At 37.3% G+C, this 19303-nt stretch overlaps 1 protein-coding gene and 1 long non-coding RNA gene across 3 annotated transcripts; one reads left to right on the top strand and one right to left on the bottom strand.

The window, feature by feature from the left end:
• The first annotated feature begins 1198 nt into the window (after positions 1 to 1198).
• On the top strand, positions 1199 to 16055 carry gnrhr4 (gonadotropin releasing hormone receptor 4). The gene is made up of 4 exons (XM_077710873.1): positions 1199 to 1315; positions 2599 to 3173; positions 12556 to 12760; positions 15176 to 16055. The coding sequence occupies exons 2-4, from the start codon at positions 2649 to 2651 to the stop codon at positions 15622 to 15624; spliced, it is 1179 nt and encodes a 392-aa protein (XP_077566999.1). The 5' UTR covers positions 1199 to 1315; positions 2599 to 2648; the 3' UTR covers positions 15625 to 16055.
• LOC144191025 (uncharacterized) lies at positions 11354 to 18099 on the bottom strand. 2 transcript variants are annotated; one of them, XR_013324993.1, is made up of 4 exons: positions 17977 to 18099; positions 12536 to 12777; positions 12121 to 12217; positions 11354 to 11460 (listed from the first exon to the last, which is right to left on the bottom strand). It is a non-coding gene; the product is annotated as an uncharacterized LOC144191025 (long non-coding RNA). The 2 variants fall into 2 exon arrangements; XR_013324994.1 differs by lacking the exon at positions 17977 to 18099 and adding an exon at positions 16391 to 16510.
• Positions 18100 to 19303: the final 1204 nt, after the last annotated feature.

Raw genomic sequence — 19303 nt, 5'->3', positions numbered from 1 at the left:
ATCTGAAAGTGATAAATAAACCACCATGACAGCTTTTTGCTTTTCTTCTAATCATCCACACCAGTAAAAAAAAAAAGACCTCCTGCATGTGTCTGAGTTTAAAATAATCCTTCCAAGCACAGGTAAACAAAAGAATCCAGGCGGGATATTGCGAACACCGGCAGTGAAAACCCACACAAATGTGGCCGTTGATGACGAATAGACGTCGAGGGGGATTTGGGGTTGAAATGAAAAAATAAAAAAAGTCCCAAAGCCTGAATCAACACGGGTATATATTTTTATCGGTGACAAAATACCATAGTTGTGTTTGGTTACTGCATGAATTGTACTTTCCACAATTGGAGGATTTTAATTGAAAGCCATTACGCAAAGTACAATGAGATATAAAGCTTCTAAATAAGGATTTGTAATGAAATAAAGTGGCTACCTAAATAAGGATTTGTAGTGAAAAGATTCAAATGCAATAAAAATGAATTGAATTTGTTCACGACATGAATTCAACTATTTACAATTGGATGAATTAAATTCAATGTCTTTATTGCCATTACTGTACAATGAGATGTAAAGCTTTAACATAAAAGTGCATACCATAATAAGTACTAGTCATAAAAAGATTCGTATTATAATTAAAATGAAGTGAAATGAAAAGAAATGTCAAGTGGTTAGTATCACATTAGATGTTTTAGTGCAAATATCAAGAAAAAATGTAACATAAAAAGGTATATTTGAAAGGGAGTACTGCAACATATCTATTACAAAAACGTTTACATAAGTCAAATTTTATTTTTATCTAATTTTAGATTATTTTACCATGAAAAAGTTAATAAATAACTCAAAACAATCAATCCAGACCTCATATCTCGTTATATTTTCCATAGACTTCTGTTATATATTCGAGGTCAATTACTGTAAAATGGCAACGAATTCATTCATTCATTATGAGTGACATTAAATCATAAATTGTCGGATTGCATTTTTTCATAAGTAGATAATTAACTTCCTACAGCGAGAGCAGTTTGGATCACTGGTTTAGATGACATCCAGTCATTCAAAACCTAATGAAAAAGAGCAACCACCACCTCGTTTCTCCCTCTCTCTCTCTCGTTCTCTCGTTTTCTCGCTCTCTCTTTTGCTCTACTCACACACTGACACCTCCCTATCTTGGATTTTTTTTTTTTTGGGCTCTCAATTGAAGGAACCTCGTGGTCCCTGCGTGCAGTCGGCGGCAAAATGAGGAGGTGTGTGGAAGCCACAGCTGTGGATGCGTCTAAAACACTGTCGGACCCCCATTAATGGACGCAAAACATCGCTCAGGGTAAGAATATGTCCAGTTTGATCGTATGAATGGATTTCTTAGTTAAACTACATTTGTGACGGTCATTTGAGGGTTTATTATAAATTTTTGGGGGGGTTGTTGGCATCCAAAAATGATTTTGATTCTAAATAATACAAAAAAAAACTTGTATTGATAGTGTTTGATTTATTTATTAATAAGGGACATTGTACAGTTGTTCAGTTGTGACTCATTGATGGTTTAGTCACAAGTGAGTAGTATTTGTATAAGTACTCTGTTTGATGTAACATATTTGTAGTTGGGGCTTTAATTAATATGAGGTAAAAAAAAGTGCTTATTTAATATAAAGGAGAAATTATAGAAGTTGTAGTCCGGTGGAGTGAGTGGTTAGCGTGTCGGGTTCGCAGCTTTGGGGTCCAGGGTTCGAATTCAGATCTGTGTGGAGTTTGCATGTTTGGTTTAGGGTCCAAATTGAGCAGTTTTCAATGTTGATAGTATTTAATGATCAACATATTATATGGTTTGTAGCCTTGGAGTTTGCATTTTTTTCGTGTGGCTGTGTTGTTGTTTTTTTTTCGGGGTACTCAGCTGTCATGCCGTTTCCAAAAACATCCTCAGTAAGCTCGGTATTCCCGAGGTATGAGTTGTGGCTTGTCTCATTGTGCCCTGTAATTGACTGGCAACCAATGGATGGCGTGGTCTGTAGTCGTCTGGGATAGGCTCCAGCACATCTTGTGAGCCTCGGGAGGATAACCGGCATGGGAAAACAAACAGACGCTATTGTGTTCCACAGTCTTTGATGAAAATAATGAATATACACCACCCAAAATGTTTTTCCTAACAAGCTTTTCAATCTCATTTTTAGTAAAAATTCAAATTAACTACAATTGCCCATAACACATTAGACACATGAATCTCCTCCATTGGCTAAGTCGCAACCCACAGGCAACAATAAGTCCACAATTAATCAACCCTGAGACAAAAGGATCCAGATAAAGCAGCCAATTTTCATGCGTCAACATCCAAGTTTTAAAACCTTTCTTTGTGCAGTATTCAAAGGAAATACTTTCTATAGATGTGACGAACTGAAGTTCAATAGTTCCACAGCCTTGACCTTGTGTACGTGAAATCAAATCCTAACAAGAGTATAATTTTTCTCCATTTGCATCCATGGACGATTTCGCCATCTAAAGTCATTTATTTAGTAAAACTCTGGCAGCCATCTTGGATGTTATCACAACCAATCTGTCCAAGGGATATGGCAACCCGTCCACTAGAAACCAATATGTGACTTAACTCCACAGGTTCTTGAAGACGTTGTCCTTGAAGATTTTGCACCCTCCACTTTTTCATCATGCTCCACCAGCTGGCGGATTTGGAGGCGTCCAACGACAGCTGCCCCGGAACCGCCGCCACCGCCGCCTGCAACGCCAGCTCGACCGACGACGCACTCCAACTGCCCACCTTCTCCACGGCGGCCAAAGTGCGAGTCATCATCACTTTCAGTTTATGCGCCGTGTCGGCCATTTGCAACCTTCTGGTGTTGTGGGCGGCCGGAAAGGGCGGCAGGCGCAAGTCGCATGTTCGGATTATCATCATGAACCTGACCGTGGCTGACCTGCTGGTCACTTTTATTGTGATGCCGGTAGACGCGGCGTGGAACATTACGGTGCAGTGGCAGGCCGGGGACGCCGCTTGCAGGTTGCTTATGTTCCTCAAGCTGGTGGCTATGTACTCCTGCGCTTTTGTCACTGTTGTCATCAGCCTGGATAGGCAATCGGCCATTTTAAACCCGCTGGGGATAAGGGAAGCCAGGAAGAGGAGCAAGATAATGTTGACTGTGGCCTGGAGCATGAGCGTCGTCCTCTCTTTCCCTCAGGTAGGACATCAAGGACTATTTTAATTCGGTTTTGAATTTCCCTACAGCTCAAACATAGCAACAAAAAAAGGGCGGCCGAGTGGTTAGGGCCGGTGCTCGGACGTTTGGTCGCCAGTCTTTTGGTCTCCAGTCAAATGGGGACAGACAGTTTACTGTTGAAACCAGCTCTCAAAATTATATTCATGAGAGAGTTTAATATCTAAGTAGTGTTGAAACCAGCTCTCAAAATTATATTCATGAGAGTTTAATATCTAAATATCTACTGTTTTCAACAGCACTTAGATATTAAACTACTTAAGATATTAAACAGTACTTAGATATTAAACAGTACTTAGATATTAAACAGTAGTTAGATATTAAACAGTAGTTAGATATTAAACAGTACTTAAATATTAAACAGTACTTAGATATTAAACAGTACTTAGATATTAAACAGTACTTAAATATTAAACAGTAGTTAGAAATTAAACAGTGCTTAGATATTAAACAGTACTTAGATATTAAACAGTAACTAGATATTAAACTCTCTCTCTTAGATATTAAACTCTCTCTCTTAGATATTAAACTCTCTCTCTTAGATATTAAACTCTCTCTTAGATATTAAACTCTCTCTCTCTCTTAGATATTAAACTCTCTCTCTCTTTTGAGAGCTGGTATCAACAGTAAACTCTTCATTTGACATAATTTGACCGGCGACCAAGCGTCCGGTCGCAGTTAGCGCCCCAGGTCCGTTCCTTCCTGTGTTTACATATTGTCCCCGGGCTTGTGTGGGTTTTTTCCCGGGTACTCCGGTTTCCCCCAGCATCCCAAAAAGACACCGTCCCTTGTTAGTCGCTCCAGCACCCCCTTGCGACACTTGCCAGGTTAGGCACTTCAGAAAATGGATTGAGATTGGCTATTCGAAAGAGGGTCCTCCAAAAAACGATTGGAACCAAAGTATGAGTTTGACACACCTGCTTCATTCAGACATTTTCTTTCCAAAAGAAACATGCCAGTTTTTATCCAAAAAATTTGGTGTCATTGTGGACAGTGTGCATGAAATTAGATGCTGAGAGCACATGGTTGCCATCGAGACGTAAGATGGATCTTCCTCGTTGCTCATTTGTTCATGCGGCTCTTTTATTGGAGTTAGCTAAAGTGCGGGTATTCGAGGAAAAAAATATCCAAAACTGGATGCGTCAGTAGAGAAGGAATATTATATTTGAAAAAGTGAAACACTGAAATATTTCCAGTAAAAAGTGCTGAGTCTGTTTGTCGTGAGCAAATGAAATTTAAGACGCAGTATTAATATTATTTCCCTTGAGGGAAAAACTCAAATGATTTAGCTAAAGTGATATGTGTTCAAATCTGATTTACAGTTGTAATATTAAGAAAGATTATTAGGGATACACAATGAAGGAAAATTAGTTTTATGAGAATAAAGCCATAAAATCCAACTTTAATCTTATAATATTGTGTCATAATATTGCGAGATTAAAGTCATAATACTGACATAATATGGCAACCTCCTAATAACATTTAATATACATTTGATTGGTCGTTTAGTGCCATAAATGACAAGAATAAGACATTTTTTACTCCTGAACATACTTGGTATGATGCCAGAATCCTAAATATCCGGCAATCTAGAAACTATTACTGAATTGCACATATGACGACATGATTATATTTCTTGCGAGACGACAACAAAGCTGTTTGTAGCTGTTGGGAGTGTGAATAGTGCAAGAAAATGATGAAAGACACATTTCAACATTCCAAAATGTCATGCAGGAACAAACAAGTAAACCACTGGCGCACCAAGACTCTTTTATCATTGGCAAATTCGCTTTTTATCCTATTTGTGTCGGGTTATTTAGAGAATAGTTTTATTTCAGAAAGGGTGAGCAATTTTTTGACCATGTAGAGCCATCAATTCCTTTTAAAATGGAAGAATTAACAAATTCAATTTTGGTGTCTAGAATTTGTGAAAACTTTTTTCAGGCAGTACATTTTGGTAATATCATAATTTAAAAGTAACTGTAATTAGTTTATACAAAAAATTGCACCCAAATAAAACCCACCCAGGCATAGGGAGAAGAAATCCACCTCAATAGCTAACAACAATTACCTTTTCTTATTTTGTATTATTGTCCTTTTCATTATTTTTACTCAGGCAGTGGACTACTTTTTGGTAATATCATAATTTAAAAGTAACTTTAATTAGTTTTTGCAAAAAATAGCACCCAAATAAAACCCACCCAGGCATAGGGAGAAGAAATCCACCACAATAGCTAACAACAATTACCTTTTCTTATTTTGTATTATTGTCCTTTTTATTAGTTTTAATCAGGCAGCTGACTACTTTTTGGTAATATCATAATTTAAAAGTAACTTTAATTATTTTTTGCAAAAAATAGCACCCAAATAAAACCCATCTACGCATAGGGAGAAGAAAGCTACCTCAATAGCTAACGACACTTACCTTTTCTTATCTTATTTTGTATTATTGTCATTTTTTATTATTTTTACCCTTCATAATACACTATTTTATTCTATTTTTTTTTAAAGTGGGAGAAACTAGATGGCTGCACTCGCACAAAACCACCTTAAATATAAATAGCAGCACTTTGAATGACACATTGATTAGCTAAAATGCTGTCCAATGCCTAATTGGGATTATTCTCCATTCCCCTTATCTGACATCGTCCTTAATGTAATCATTGTGATAACATCCTGAGGTGAAGTGATGACATTTTAAGGTTAGCATGAGTGTGAGTGGAAAGCCTGAGCTGTGAACCGTCACATTATCACATCAAGCTATGTTGAGTTGGCTCTTTGATTTCTAGGTTCAGCACCTTCTGTAACACTTTACGTCGCTGTGCTACTCACAGGCTAGCAGCGAAAAAGTGCTTTAGTGGTCGCCTCGATGACTTAGTTTTTTTTTAACATTAGAGGATTTGGCTGTATTCATTCAAAATGTAAAGAAACTTCCAAGGCGGGATGTTTTGGTTTCAAACTGTCAGCTCATTTGATGGGTTAGGCCAGGGGTGTCAAACTCCCTTTGGTCTGCGGGGCGAATACATCTTAATTTGAGATTAAGAGGGCCGGACCAGTAAACTCATTGCAAAATGACATAGAACTAACATTTTCCCCTTTATATTAGTCACTAATACTAATAATTAGTGCAAAGAATGAGTAAATTATCAAAATGTTTATTAACAGAATGTTCCTTTTACATTATGAACAATATATTATGAACAAGAGAATAACATAAGAACATAAATAAATGTCAATTCATGTTGTCTGCACGTACTAAAACACTGCGCCCCCTAGCGGATAATACAAGAACTACAAATTTTAAAGAAAATTCATATTTTTTTTATACAATGCAGCTTTCTTCCCCGGGCCGTACCAAACCACGAGTCGGGCCGGATCCGGCCCGCTGGCCGTATGTTTGACACCACTGGGTTAGGTTATGCACTTTGGAAGCAACACTCCAAATGAGAAATGTCAAGATGGTTGTTACTATTCACGGGAAAAGCTCTCAAGTGTGTGGGAAACGAAAATAATTACCGGTGTGTTAAAACAACCCTTTTTTTAAAAGCCAGATTAATGCTAATGATGTAAAATGCTCTAATATGAGGGAATATTCAATATTTCACAAGACAGATTGAAGTCACAAGTCAAAGCAACACTGAGAAATGGTATTAATTATATTTCCTTTCAGAAAATATTTCATAAGCTGAGCTTGGCACAATCTGTCTCTTGCTTTTTTAAAAGATAAGACTAAAATACAAGGCTAAATAATTGACAGAAAATTAAAATTCTCTCAACTCTGAGCCTTTAACATTCCTCAGAACTAAAAGATGATGACATATAAATATGAATCAGAATCACATTTACATGTTATATCAGTTTGAAACTCTCATTTATGCCTTTATTTGACATTAATGTACATAATCAGTGTTTTTTGTGCAAGTCCTGCAGTCGGCCCAATCAAAAAATATGCCACAGTGGAGGCTGCAAATGTAATTTGTCAAATGTTGATTCACTTATTGCATCAGTTTATCATCAGAAAAGGGAAAATCTTTCAATAATAAACTGTTGCGAGTGCACCACATGTCATGGAAACAGTTGTGTGCACTAGGCCGTCTCACATAAGTGTTTGTTTTTTTTCTACCAGCAGGTAATTTATTCAGCTTACAACAATAAACTATTCACACATACGGATGAATCATTTTTAATCACCATCAGCCACCATTCGAGAAAAGAGGAAACATATTAGAGTTTTAGTGGGCTCTATCCTCACAACAAGTGTTAATAATGTGGCCTGCATAAAAAAAATGTAATGACCAAACATGTCGATGCCAGATCTTTATGACATTAGGTTTTTATTTTCAATGGAATAACCCCCCAAAGTCTGTAGCCCTTCTAAAATATACACAGATAGAAGCTTGGCTCTGGTAGGTTGAAAAAAACGGTCACAAGTAAAGTGGTACCTCGACATACGGGCGCCTCGACATACGAGCGCCTCGACATACGAGCGCCTCGACATACGAGCGCCTCGACATACGAGCGCCTCGACATACGAGCGCCTCGACATACGAGCGCCTCGACATACGAGCGCCTCGACATACGAGCGCCTCGACATACGGGCGCCTCGACATACGGGTGCCTCGACATACGGGTGCCTCGACATACGAGCGCCTCGACATACGAGCGCCTCGACATACGAGCGCCTCGACATACGAGTGCCTCGACATACGGGTGCCTCGACATACGAGCACCTCGACATACGAGCGCCTTGACATACGAGCGCCTTGACATACGAGCGCCTCGACATACGAGTGCCCTCGACATGCGAGTGCCTCGACATGCGAGTGCCTCGACATACGAGTGCCTCGACATACACGTGCCTCGACATACGAGCGCCTCGACATACGAGCGCCTCGACATACGAGCGCCTCGACATACGGGCGCCTCGACATACGAGCGCCTTGACATACGAGTGCCTCGACATACGAGCGCCTCGACATACGGGCGCCTCGACATACGAGTGCCTCGACATACGAGTGCCTCGACATACGAGTGCCTCGACATACGAGTGCCTCGACATACGAGTGCCTCGACATACGAGTGCCTCGACATACGAGTGCCTCGACATACGAGTGCCTCGACATACGAGCAATTTGAGATAGGAGTAAATTTTTGAGCAAATATTTATCTTGAGACACGAGACAAATTTTGATATACGAGCATAATTAGGCTGCTCATAAGAACATCATGGCCCCTGTCTTTCTAGTCGCAACTCCCTCGTGTATATCTCTACAAGCACTGGGCGGAGCCCTGCATTTTTTTCGGGGTTTTTCTTCCCGTTAGTCAGTGCGAATAGTGGAGCTTGTTCGCTAATACGAGAGGAGTATTTACTACTTTTCATTGGCAAGTTGTGGTGCGTTATCCTATTGTGAGGACATTTATGTGCATCATTTTCGGAACATTTTGAAAGGAATACAAAAGAAAACAACCCTCGATAGTTTGTATTTTAAAGTCAGGGTGGAGGTGGGGCCAATAGAGCAATTTAATAAGAGAATTTAAAACAAAATTAGAACTAAGTTTAGTGTAAGGTTAGATGAAACTTATCTTTGAGTGCCTGCACCGTAATACAAGTTCATTTAAATTTGTTTTTGTTATGTTACAACCGCGTTGCCATGCAAAATGTCACCCACCCCCCACAAAGGCTTCGTCTACTCAATCAGGAGTGCATACCCAAAAAATGTATTGTCAATTAAAAACCAAAATAATTATGCTCAAACTACGTAAGCCCCAATTGGAATAATATGTAATTGGCCCCAGGTCGTCCCCATGACACACAACTCGCCTGTCAAAGTCAAATTTTCAGAGAATGTAAACACCTATTAAAGTCCCAAAAGAAGCGAGTCACACACTCGAAACAAAACATCATTACAATTTCATTTCACGATCGCGCAGTGGTCGTCATGACAGCAGGCAAAACGCAATTGCCTGATAGTATAATGGGGGACACACTCAAGTTACTCCTGGATATCCATCCAACAGAGCACATGCGTAGAAAATCTTTACTTAACCCCTACCCTATCAAACACCTGTGGATTAAACGACAAGACAAATGGGGAGCTAACTCGATATGTTCGCTTCAAATGTGCGATATTATCTCTGCGGGAGTATTTTGGAAATAGTGCTTTCAGAAACAAGATATACTACCAAAAACTATGAAATGAGATTCTCCACTTTTTTCATTTTACTTTGGAATTTTCCATGAATAAAAAACATTGGTTGACATTGAAAGTTTGATTAGAGGTCTGATGACAATCTACCCACAGGTTCCTATCAAAGATTTTCACATAACTTGAAACATTCTATTAAAACAGGCATCGGATTCTTATGAATTCCTGTCAAACAGCATGAGAGCATCAAAAAACTACCGTATTTTCACGACTATAAGGCGCACTTAAAAGTCTTAAATGTTCTCCAAAATAGACAGTGCGCCTTATAATCCAGTGCGCCTTATATATGGAAAAAAAAGACAACAAAAAACCACCACTGTCGGATATTAAAAAAAAAAAAACACAGACGCCTGAACTGAAACAATACTGTTAAATATGCAGATGCCATCTTAGTTTACAAAATCTTCCATCATATAGCTCCTCCCCCACTGCAAGATTTTATACAAAAAAATCCAAAACATCAACAATGGCTGGCTCTAGAGGTGACTGTAAAGTAGTGAGTGCTTCATATCTGGAAGTCAATAGCAATTACCATATTTTCACAACTATAAGGCGCACTTAAAAGTCTTAAATTTTCTCCAAAATAGACAGTGCGCCTTATAATGCGGTGCGCCTTATAGTCGTGAAAATACGGTAAATGAAATTGAAATAAAGCACTAAGTGTCAATCAATAATAAAGCACAGACTGCCAATTTGATCAGAGCGACACATTTGATTTGACTAATTGAGTTCAAATCCCTTTGGGGAAATGATTCCAGGGGCGCTCTGTTAGATTGTTGAACAGAAACGTTTTTTTCCAATCTGCTCCAACACGGCCAAAAAAAAAAGCCCCATCATCGATCGACCCTGTTCACTCAGATACTTATGTGCTTTATGTGCCTGAATAGTCTTTTCACAGCTCTAAAAAAAACACTCTAAAGTGAATTTTTGGTGGTGAGGATTGGCAGTGGAGCTGAATATGAACCTTGAAGGATTGAAAGGCAACCAACTGACTTGCATTGGAATCCAAAAAAGCATTAACTTCCATTACATGGAGGAAAAGAAATTGAAGAAACTGGTTTTAAAACTGTTGCTTATGTGACTGCCTTGAGTGTATTGTCAATCAAGAGTGTGACAATATATCAAAAAGTGAATTATTATATATATTTTTTATAAAATTTGTATACCAAATGGCAATTGAGATGAATCCTTCGAGTTTCAATATGTGATTTTCTAGTTCATTTCTCTTTGCTCTTATATCTGGTGGTCTCAAACAACTTGAAAAATCTTCATCATAAAAAATCGCTAAGAGGGAAGCTTTCTATTTTCTGCCAAAATCAATTGCTATCTAAACACTGCGCTTTTCAAGCCTCTCCAGATTCTTTTCCACAGCTGGGTTTCCATCTACTTTATGTCTTCAACCACTGGAAGTCTTTACATGATATTTTCCTGCCTGTTTTGCCAAGAAATTCAATTTGCAATATAGTGGTGTCCAAAGATGCTCAAGTAGTTGTTGTTCATCTTGTGGAATCTAACTTTGAAGCTCTACTCGTCCATGATTTGTCAGCTGATTGATTTGGTCCTATTGGTGTTGGCGTGTTACTGTAGTGAGATTGTTTGAGATCTGAACTGCCATTCCAATGAATTTCTTTTTTCATTGACTTGCAAGCAGATTTTTTAAAAGTGTGACTACTATATGTTGACACTAAATTCAAATCACAATAAATAAATTCCCAATCAAAATGGATTGGTCATCTAGCGCAACCAAAAGCAGGCACAAGTTAGTATTTAAAGCCTTCACATTACCCCATGAGATTAATGCTAGCATATGATAACAAATGCTATTCAGTTTCATAAGCAATGGATATTTCAACCTGAACGGTGGAGCAACATATGTAGACAGACAATAGCACTATTCGCAAGCATAAATTGACATAGTAATATTACGAAAAATGAATGAATGAATGAATGAATGGACTTACAGTGAGAAGAGAAGTCAGTTGTTCTTCATTTGTCTGCCCAACTAAATGACAAAGCACCTCCTGGTGGTCAAGGCGGGTATAGCACTGTGAAACAAATTCCAAATTTAAAGATTGATGCAGAAAATTCAATCATACCTCTACTCATAAATGCCTCTAGAAACAAAATTTTCATGTTACTTTTTTATATGCAGATCAGTGACTCAAGATATACACACACAGGGCACGTGTAAAAGTATAAAATGTACTACAAAGTGGACGGCTTTTGGCTTGGTAGAACGCGATCTTGCCGCAATCTGGTGGACAAACGTGGGTATTATGTATCCCATAATAATGGCTGCAGGGGGAACTATTTCTGCGGTGAAGGGCACATTTGTACATGGTTTATTTATTTTAAGATATTAATTAATTTAGTTGGTATTGTGTGAAGACTGTGGAATGATTTTGAGAATTGACATATAAAGTACACCTCTACTTACGAAATGTTCAAGTTAGTGGAAACTTAAGGGGAATATACAGGAACAGACATTTTCAATGGGAAAATATGATTTAAAGTTTTGCGATTTCTGAAAATTACAAAAACATTGCTTTGTATTTCCACTAAATAAAAAAAATTGTGATTAGATGAATGGCCAGATGGCATTGTAATAGATCTCACATCTGAGTATAACTTGATGTGGGATGAGCAAATCAAGCAGCTCTTATGTTCAAGGTTGTTTATCCCGTAGAGGCGGGATTAGTACTTACAAGAAAGATGCGTTCCACAGTTCAAAGTCACAACAACTTAAGGTGTGCCAAGCTATCACCGGGATTGCTCACAACATCTTGCTTAACCAGAGCAGACCTGCGGGCAGGAATAACACTTCATAAGCAAAAGTGGCATGCCTTGGTTTTAAATCAGTTGACAGATCACTTGAGAAATTTCATTGCAAAGAAATGAAATAAAATGCATGCGAGTTGAATTAAAATGAATGCAAGTGCCTTTAAGTCTCTAACTCTCACAAAAAGACAACAATTTTAGGAAAGTAGCTTAACTCATTGGCTATCATTAACATTATTATCTATGGACAAACTGTAGTAGAAGGATGAAAATAGCCACATGTGGCTCTAGAGCCCTGACAATAAAACTAACAGAGTTGAAAATGGATAGAAAGTTACTCACCCTGACTTTTGTCCACGCAGATGTTCATATTTCACAACGTGACCATCACAGTGCCAGAAAATTTCACCCAGTGCACCACGCACGGAAGTTTCGTCCAGCATTGGCAGGAGACGGTGTACAACATGTTCACCTTTGCGTGCCTCTTCCTCCTTCCTCTGGCTATTATGATCTTCTGTTACACCAGAATACTCATCGAGATTTCCAGTCGGATGGCTCGCAATAACGGTAAGTTACTGCCAAACCTAAAATGTAAAAAAAAATATTGGCAGAATGTCAAATTTCATATGAACAAATTTGATGGAAAACTCAAAACCAACAAGTTATTGATTAATGATTATCTTTCAAATGAAGTAAACGAATCTGGCCCAAAACATCACTTTGTGCGGTATGAATCATGCGTGACCGGACGTTTGGTCGCCGGTCTTTTGGTCGCCAGTCTTTTGGTCGATTTTGGTCACCGGTTAAATGTACTTAGATATTAAACAGTACTTAGATATTAAACTCTCTCTCTTAGATATTAAACACTCTCTCATGATTATCATTTTGAGAGCTGGTTTCAACAGTAAACTCTGTGTCACTATTTGACCGGCAACCAAAAGGGACCAAAAGACGGGCGACCAAACGTCCGGCGGCCAAACGTCCGGCGACCAAACCTCCGAGCAACAAAACATGTGGGTCAACTCCAAGTTTCATACTAAAATGAAAATTACGTTTATTTTCATATATAGATGCTATTTATTATTTATTCAAGGAGAAGCATGTCTTAAATTAAAAAAAATGAACGTCAATAAATGAACCAGAATATTGGCTGTTTTTCACTTTAATTTATTTTTTATAAACCTTCTCCCACCTTGTACAAAGCATTTAATTTTTTCCCCCCTTTTTAAGTTTTTGGCAATGAAATTCATACTGTTTGGGAATTAGCGTATATATGAAAAAAAAGCATTTTCAGCACATCTTCCATCTTTCAGTCCCCACTCCGCTTCGGTATAGAATTCCGTGAAATGCCAATTCATCCCCAGGCGACTAAAGATATCGAACACAGTGGGAAGCAGTGTGACATATAAGGAATGCTTCTGTCAAAGCACTGAAATCTCACATAAACTCTCCTCCACAGGTTATTTTTCTTATCTCCCCCGTCGCCAACACACACACACACACACACACACACATAATTTACACACAATTTGTCTCGCACTCTGGTGAAGAAATGTCTGAACAGGTTTGCATCTCCAACAGCTATATGGCAATGGCTCATTTAACTGTCAATATTTTTCTTTTTTTGAGAGAAATATACTGCCTACTCCTGTGCCTATCTCAACCATGTCATTTTGTCAGAGCCAACCAATTATTTTTAATGAGACATCCTTATTCTAACATTTCTAACATACTCAAAAAAAGGCTGACATTTTTTAGGGTTAACATCGATATCGTGTTGAGACCATCATTTAACCTGAAATATTCGACCACAAAAATTCAATGAGTTTCTATTTAATGAATTAATTGCTGGCCGCAAGATTCCTTAGCCCAAGGGTAGGCCAAATAGGGCTCGGGAGCCACATGTGGGTGCTCTGCTAACCTGTGAGTTAATTATTGAAACTGCTAGTAAGAGAGCTGAATTCCTAAGGTACCAATAGAAGTGTCACATCGGTACTGTGGAGTTGACTCTACCTCTAGCGCCTTTTTAATCATCATTTTTATTTTTATTAACTACTTGCACTGTACTTCATGCACTCTCATTGATACTCATTGATTAGCAAGAGCATAAAAAATATGCGACGTTTGGTCGCCGGACGTTTGGTCGCCTGTCAAATGGTGATAGAGAGTTTACTGTTGAAACCAGCTCTCAAAATGATATTCATGAGAGAGTTTAATATCTAAGTACTGTTTAATATCTAAGTACTGTTTAATATCTAAGTACTGTTTAATATCTAAGTACTGTTTAATATCTAAGTACTGTTTAATATCTAAGTACTGTTTAATATCTAAGTACTGTTTAATATCTAAGTACTGTTTAATATCTAAGTACTGTTTAATATCTAAGTACTGTTTGATATCTAAGTACTGTTTAATATCTAAGTACTGTTTAATATCTAAGTACTGTTTAATATCTAAGTACTGAGATATTTTTTCTTTGTCACTACATAAGTGGTGAAATGACTAAAAACATGGGTGTCAAACTCGGGTTGGTTCCCGAGTTAGACCATTTTAGATATAATATTTAGATTTTTTTTATATAAATTGATTAAAATAACTGGATTAAAAGGTCTGAATATTCAGTTTTTTATAGATCTAAAACAATTATTTTTTGAGCTTTTTTTAAATATATTTTTAGATTTTACAAAATGATTTTTGAACTAAAAACAGAAAAAAATGATTAAAAATTACAATCATTGATTTAACAGGGAGAAAATCAGGAAATTTAATATACATCTATATCTATCATTTGAATTTGATCCTAAAACAGAAAGTCGGCACTCACAATTTACTTTCCCGGTCCACACAAAATGACACGGCTTGCCAGATTTGACACATGACAAAAAAAAACACGTTTCCTTTTAAATCCTAAGTCCATCTCTCAACGAATAACATTGTAAAATATAAATTGTTTATGCCTCTCTTCTACACATTGTGTTTCAGTACAATCCAGAGACGTTCACCTCCGTCGCTCTCACAACAACATCCCTAAAGCCCGTATGAGAACTCTTAAAATGAGTATTGTGATCGTGACATCCTTCATCATCTGCTGGACACCATATTACTTGCTAGGCCTATGGTATTGGCTTTTCCCCGAAAGAATGGAGGAAACTGTCTCTCACTCCCTCACTCACATGCTATTCATCTTCGGCCTTTTCAATGCCTGTCTGGACCCCATCACCTACGGTTTGTTCACGATGAACCTCCACCAAGGCCGAAAGAATTACATTGGGAGTTCCAATAGGCGGATCATTTTGGAAAACAACAATTGCTTCATGCAAATGACTCGTCGTCGCGTTGCTTCGGACCGCCACATGGACTTGGAGGAAAGAAGCGACAACAGCAGCATAAATAGCGCCACCAGGGCGATCGTACCCGTGAGTGAGATTTAACGGCGACTGACTGATCAGTGTTGGCAGTTCGTCCTTTCGAATAAATGGCCCGTCTGGCAAGATTTCAGAAAACCAGACGACTGGAATGCACAAGTTATCCAATCGTGCTTTCGGTTATAGATAACTCAGACCGGAGAATGGGTGTATAGTGTTCCCTCGCTACTTCGCGCTTCAGCTATCGCGGACTCAGAGCTTGGCAGATTTTTTTCAGGAAAAAAATTGATAAATAATGTAAAGATATTAAGTTAAAATTATAAATTACATCATTTTCCAAGAGGTGGAAACAAAATATTCAATAAGAATTAGTAATTGCATCCAAAAAAGGGCAAAGAAATGGTCAATAACATGGTGAGAGTTCAGGAATGGCATTGATGACGTCATGGCTGTTTCCAGTCGCATCTTCAAAAAAAACAATGTTCACAACTCCCAATAACGATGTTTCTTACGTGCAAAAAAACTGCAAAACATCCTCCATGCGGACTACTATGATGTTTTTGCTTGGTGGTGCTTTTGTGCACGTGTTACACGTTTCTTTAAGCATTTTTGACGGGGCACGCCTACTTTGCGGAAATTCACTTATCGCGGGGGGTCCCGGTCCCCATTAACCGCGATAAGCGAGGGAACACTGTAATTCTAAATCTAGCACAATCACATACCCATCGAAAGGAGAAGTGAAATGAGAGAATTAGATGGAGTTTACATAATTGTCCTTACTGTAATGACTTCTAAGATCAGAAATGTGAAAGAATGACAAAGGATTAAGCACCTGTGAAATGAATTTGATTTTGATGAAAGATTGGCGTCTATGTAGAGAAGCCAGTGTTGCCATGGTAATCCCAAACTGAAACATCTTAAAAATTCCAAAGCAACAGGTGTACATTGGTGGGAGTTCTAAAACAAATGGAGGTATTCATTGGCGTGTAGGAATAATCTTTAAAAAATCGAGTTTCAAGAAATTGTCTATTAGATTTTACACTCCTTTGCGATTAATTAATTTAGACGAGATCCAAAAAGACATTCATATGTACAATGTAAAAAAAACTGCTATAGTATGCATGTTATGTTGAGAAAAAAATGATGTGTTATATACTTCGTTTAAATGTGAAAAAACTTTTAGTCATTCCATGACTCTGTCATATTTTTGTTCCAATGCACATCTGCTTTAAAAATGCACTTCATATTGAAAAAATATTGAGTGGATAAAGAAAATAATCTTTCCAATGGCAATTATGTAAGTGAGTAAATACTTTGTATTGTAATGCGAAATTACATTAAAATATCATTTCCATTAACATTGGCAATTTAAAAAAAAAATGGTATTTTGTGTGTACTATGTGACATCACTTCTTTGTATTGTGGTGTCTTGTGATATAAAATAATTCAATTTTTCCAAGACAATCATAATGCAAATAATCTCTCATCATTGAACAATATAGAAATCAAAACTGCCCCAATACAGACAACAAAATAAAAGTACTGCCCGATATGATTGTACTTGATAAAGAAAATCAATGTATTTTGTTCATTGCAGAGGATAAAAATAATTATTGTAGTATTGTGTGTCTACATAAGTTTCACCAGCAGGTGTTGAAATATTATTTGCTTAAAATTTTACAACAAACTACGATTTTTGCTGCTATTTGTCAGTCCTATGACGTTTTTCATACTAAGTTAGCATTAAGCTAGCAGAGTTTTGGTTGTATAAGAACACAATGTGAAACTGTGGGTGACATTCGGAATTTTTAAAGGTTATTTGCAATTGGGCGAAATTGTTTTTTTGCCAAAAATTCACGAGTTTAGCCATCAAATCTTTGTTCACAATCCCAAAAATGTAAAAGTCATAATATTTAATCTCCCAAAAAGTTTTTTTTTGACCAAAAAAGACACTCTAGAAATTTAACTGACATTTTGGATGTAATCCCCAAATCATGATGTGAATTTTTGTGAATGAACATAATTTTTTGGTCCCAAACTTACTAAAATATTGTAAAAAAAAATTTCTACTGTGTTAAAATTGATTTGCATGTCATTCGTTAGTTGTATTTTGTTAACACTGTGGTGCTCTGTTAAATAAAAGCAATTGTATAGTTAATTTTCAGTGCTATCTATTCAAATGCAATCTCACAAAGCATAAAAATTAATTACACAAAGCTTGATTCAATTAGTTACAACATAACAAGTAATTGGCTTCCCCCCCAAACATTACATTCAAGCCACTTAAACTGGGAAGGCTTTGGCAGTGAACCATCAAGTGAAATGCCTCCCAGTCTAAATGGATTGGAAGTCCATTAACGTCAATGACAGCTAAAGAATGAAATATGCTTTTGGTAAGTATTCCCAGTCAGACTTTACCGGCTATTTTGTGCAGGTGTTTCAAAGCGATCTGACGTCTGATGGTTTGCAACCTGGCAACCACCTTTTCTATCTTCCATTTCTCCAACCTTGACGTAATGCCTGGAAGTTCAAATCCTCCTGTCAGGATGAAAGGTTGATGTATTATAAATTAGAAAGGGTATAAATGTAAGGTTATCATGAAAATGTCCCTTGGCCTTTAGATAAGTAACAATCATGATTTCCTTTCACTTGTACTTAATTTTTTTTCATGCTCTGTTGATAAGCCATTTTAATCATACGTAATTCATATTACCTACAGTGAAAAGATAAGATATCTTTACCTCTGTATGAAAATAAGCTCTTTAGAAGTGTGTTTTCTTTCTCAGGGGATTTCAAAAGACATTTTTCTATCCTGGTTTAATTAAAATGATTGTGCCAAGTATATTTTTCCTGTATTAGACTTAGAGTAAAAGCATGCAATTATTAAATTGAATATTTACACAACATTTCCATAACTATTGGACACGACATTGACTTTAATGAGTTTACAGTAAACAACAATCAACAGTCAAAAAATACTTGTGTAAATTATAACATTTTAAACATCATTACTCAATAATAAATGAGTTTTTTTTAAATCCTAAACATCTTACCACTATTTGCAGCCGAGTAACATTTTAACAAGAATTCATGGGCAAACAAATCATTTTTGATCTATAATTTGCCACAAAACGCATCCAATATACGCGATAACAGTAATCCTTGCATTGAGTGCAAATCAAAATGACTTTCCTTTAATGTAAAAAAAAAAACAGCAAACAATCACATTTATATGCAGCAGTTCATATAATGGTAATCACATCTCCATGGGTTAATATCTCTTATTTCCCTTTCCTGTGCTGATTCCGGATTCCATATAAAAGCTTATCTGCCACGTTTCTTTAAAGCTAGATTTCTTGCTTGGCAAGCATGTTTAAAAGAGTGCTAAGGTCAGTCAGCTCAGTCGTATTTTCCGCACTATAAAGTGTACCTAAAAGCCTTCAATTTTTTCCAAAACTGACCGTGCGCCTTATAATCCGGTGCGCATTGTATATGGACCAATATTGGGGACGCTACTACGATAAGCAGCCATTTCCCCGGCGACCAAACGTCCCGAGCACCTTTCACCGTGACCGGACGTTTGGTCGCCGTTCTTTTGGTCCCTTTTGGTCGCCGGTCAAACGTACTTAGATATTAAACAGTACTTAGATATTAAACTCTCTCTCTTAGATATTACTGTAGTAGTGTTAAGAAAATTGGACCGGTAACAACTTATCAAACTTGTAAGGGTGTGTTACAGTATTTA

This window comes from Stigmatopora nigra, chromosome 2, assembly GCF_051989575.1.
Source record: "Stigmatopora nigra isolate UIUO_SnigA chromosome 2, RoL_Snig_1.1, whole genome shotgun sequence".
In the NCBI taxonomy this organism is placed as follows: Eukaryota; Metazoa; Chordata; class Actinopteri; order Syngnathiformes; family Syngnathidae; genus Stigmatopora; species Stigmatopora nigra.
The sequence above is the reverse complement of the archived record's forward strand: the minus strand, read 5'-3'. Positions and strand labels throughout refer to the sequence as shown.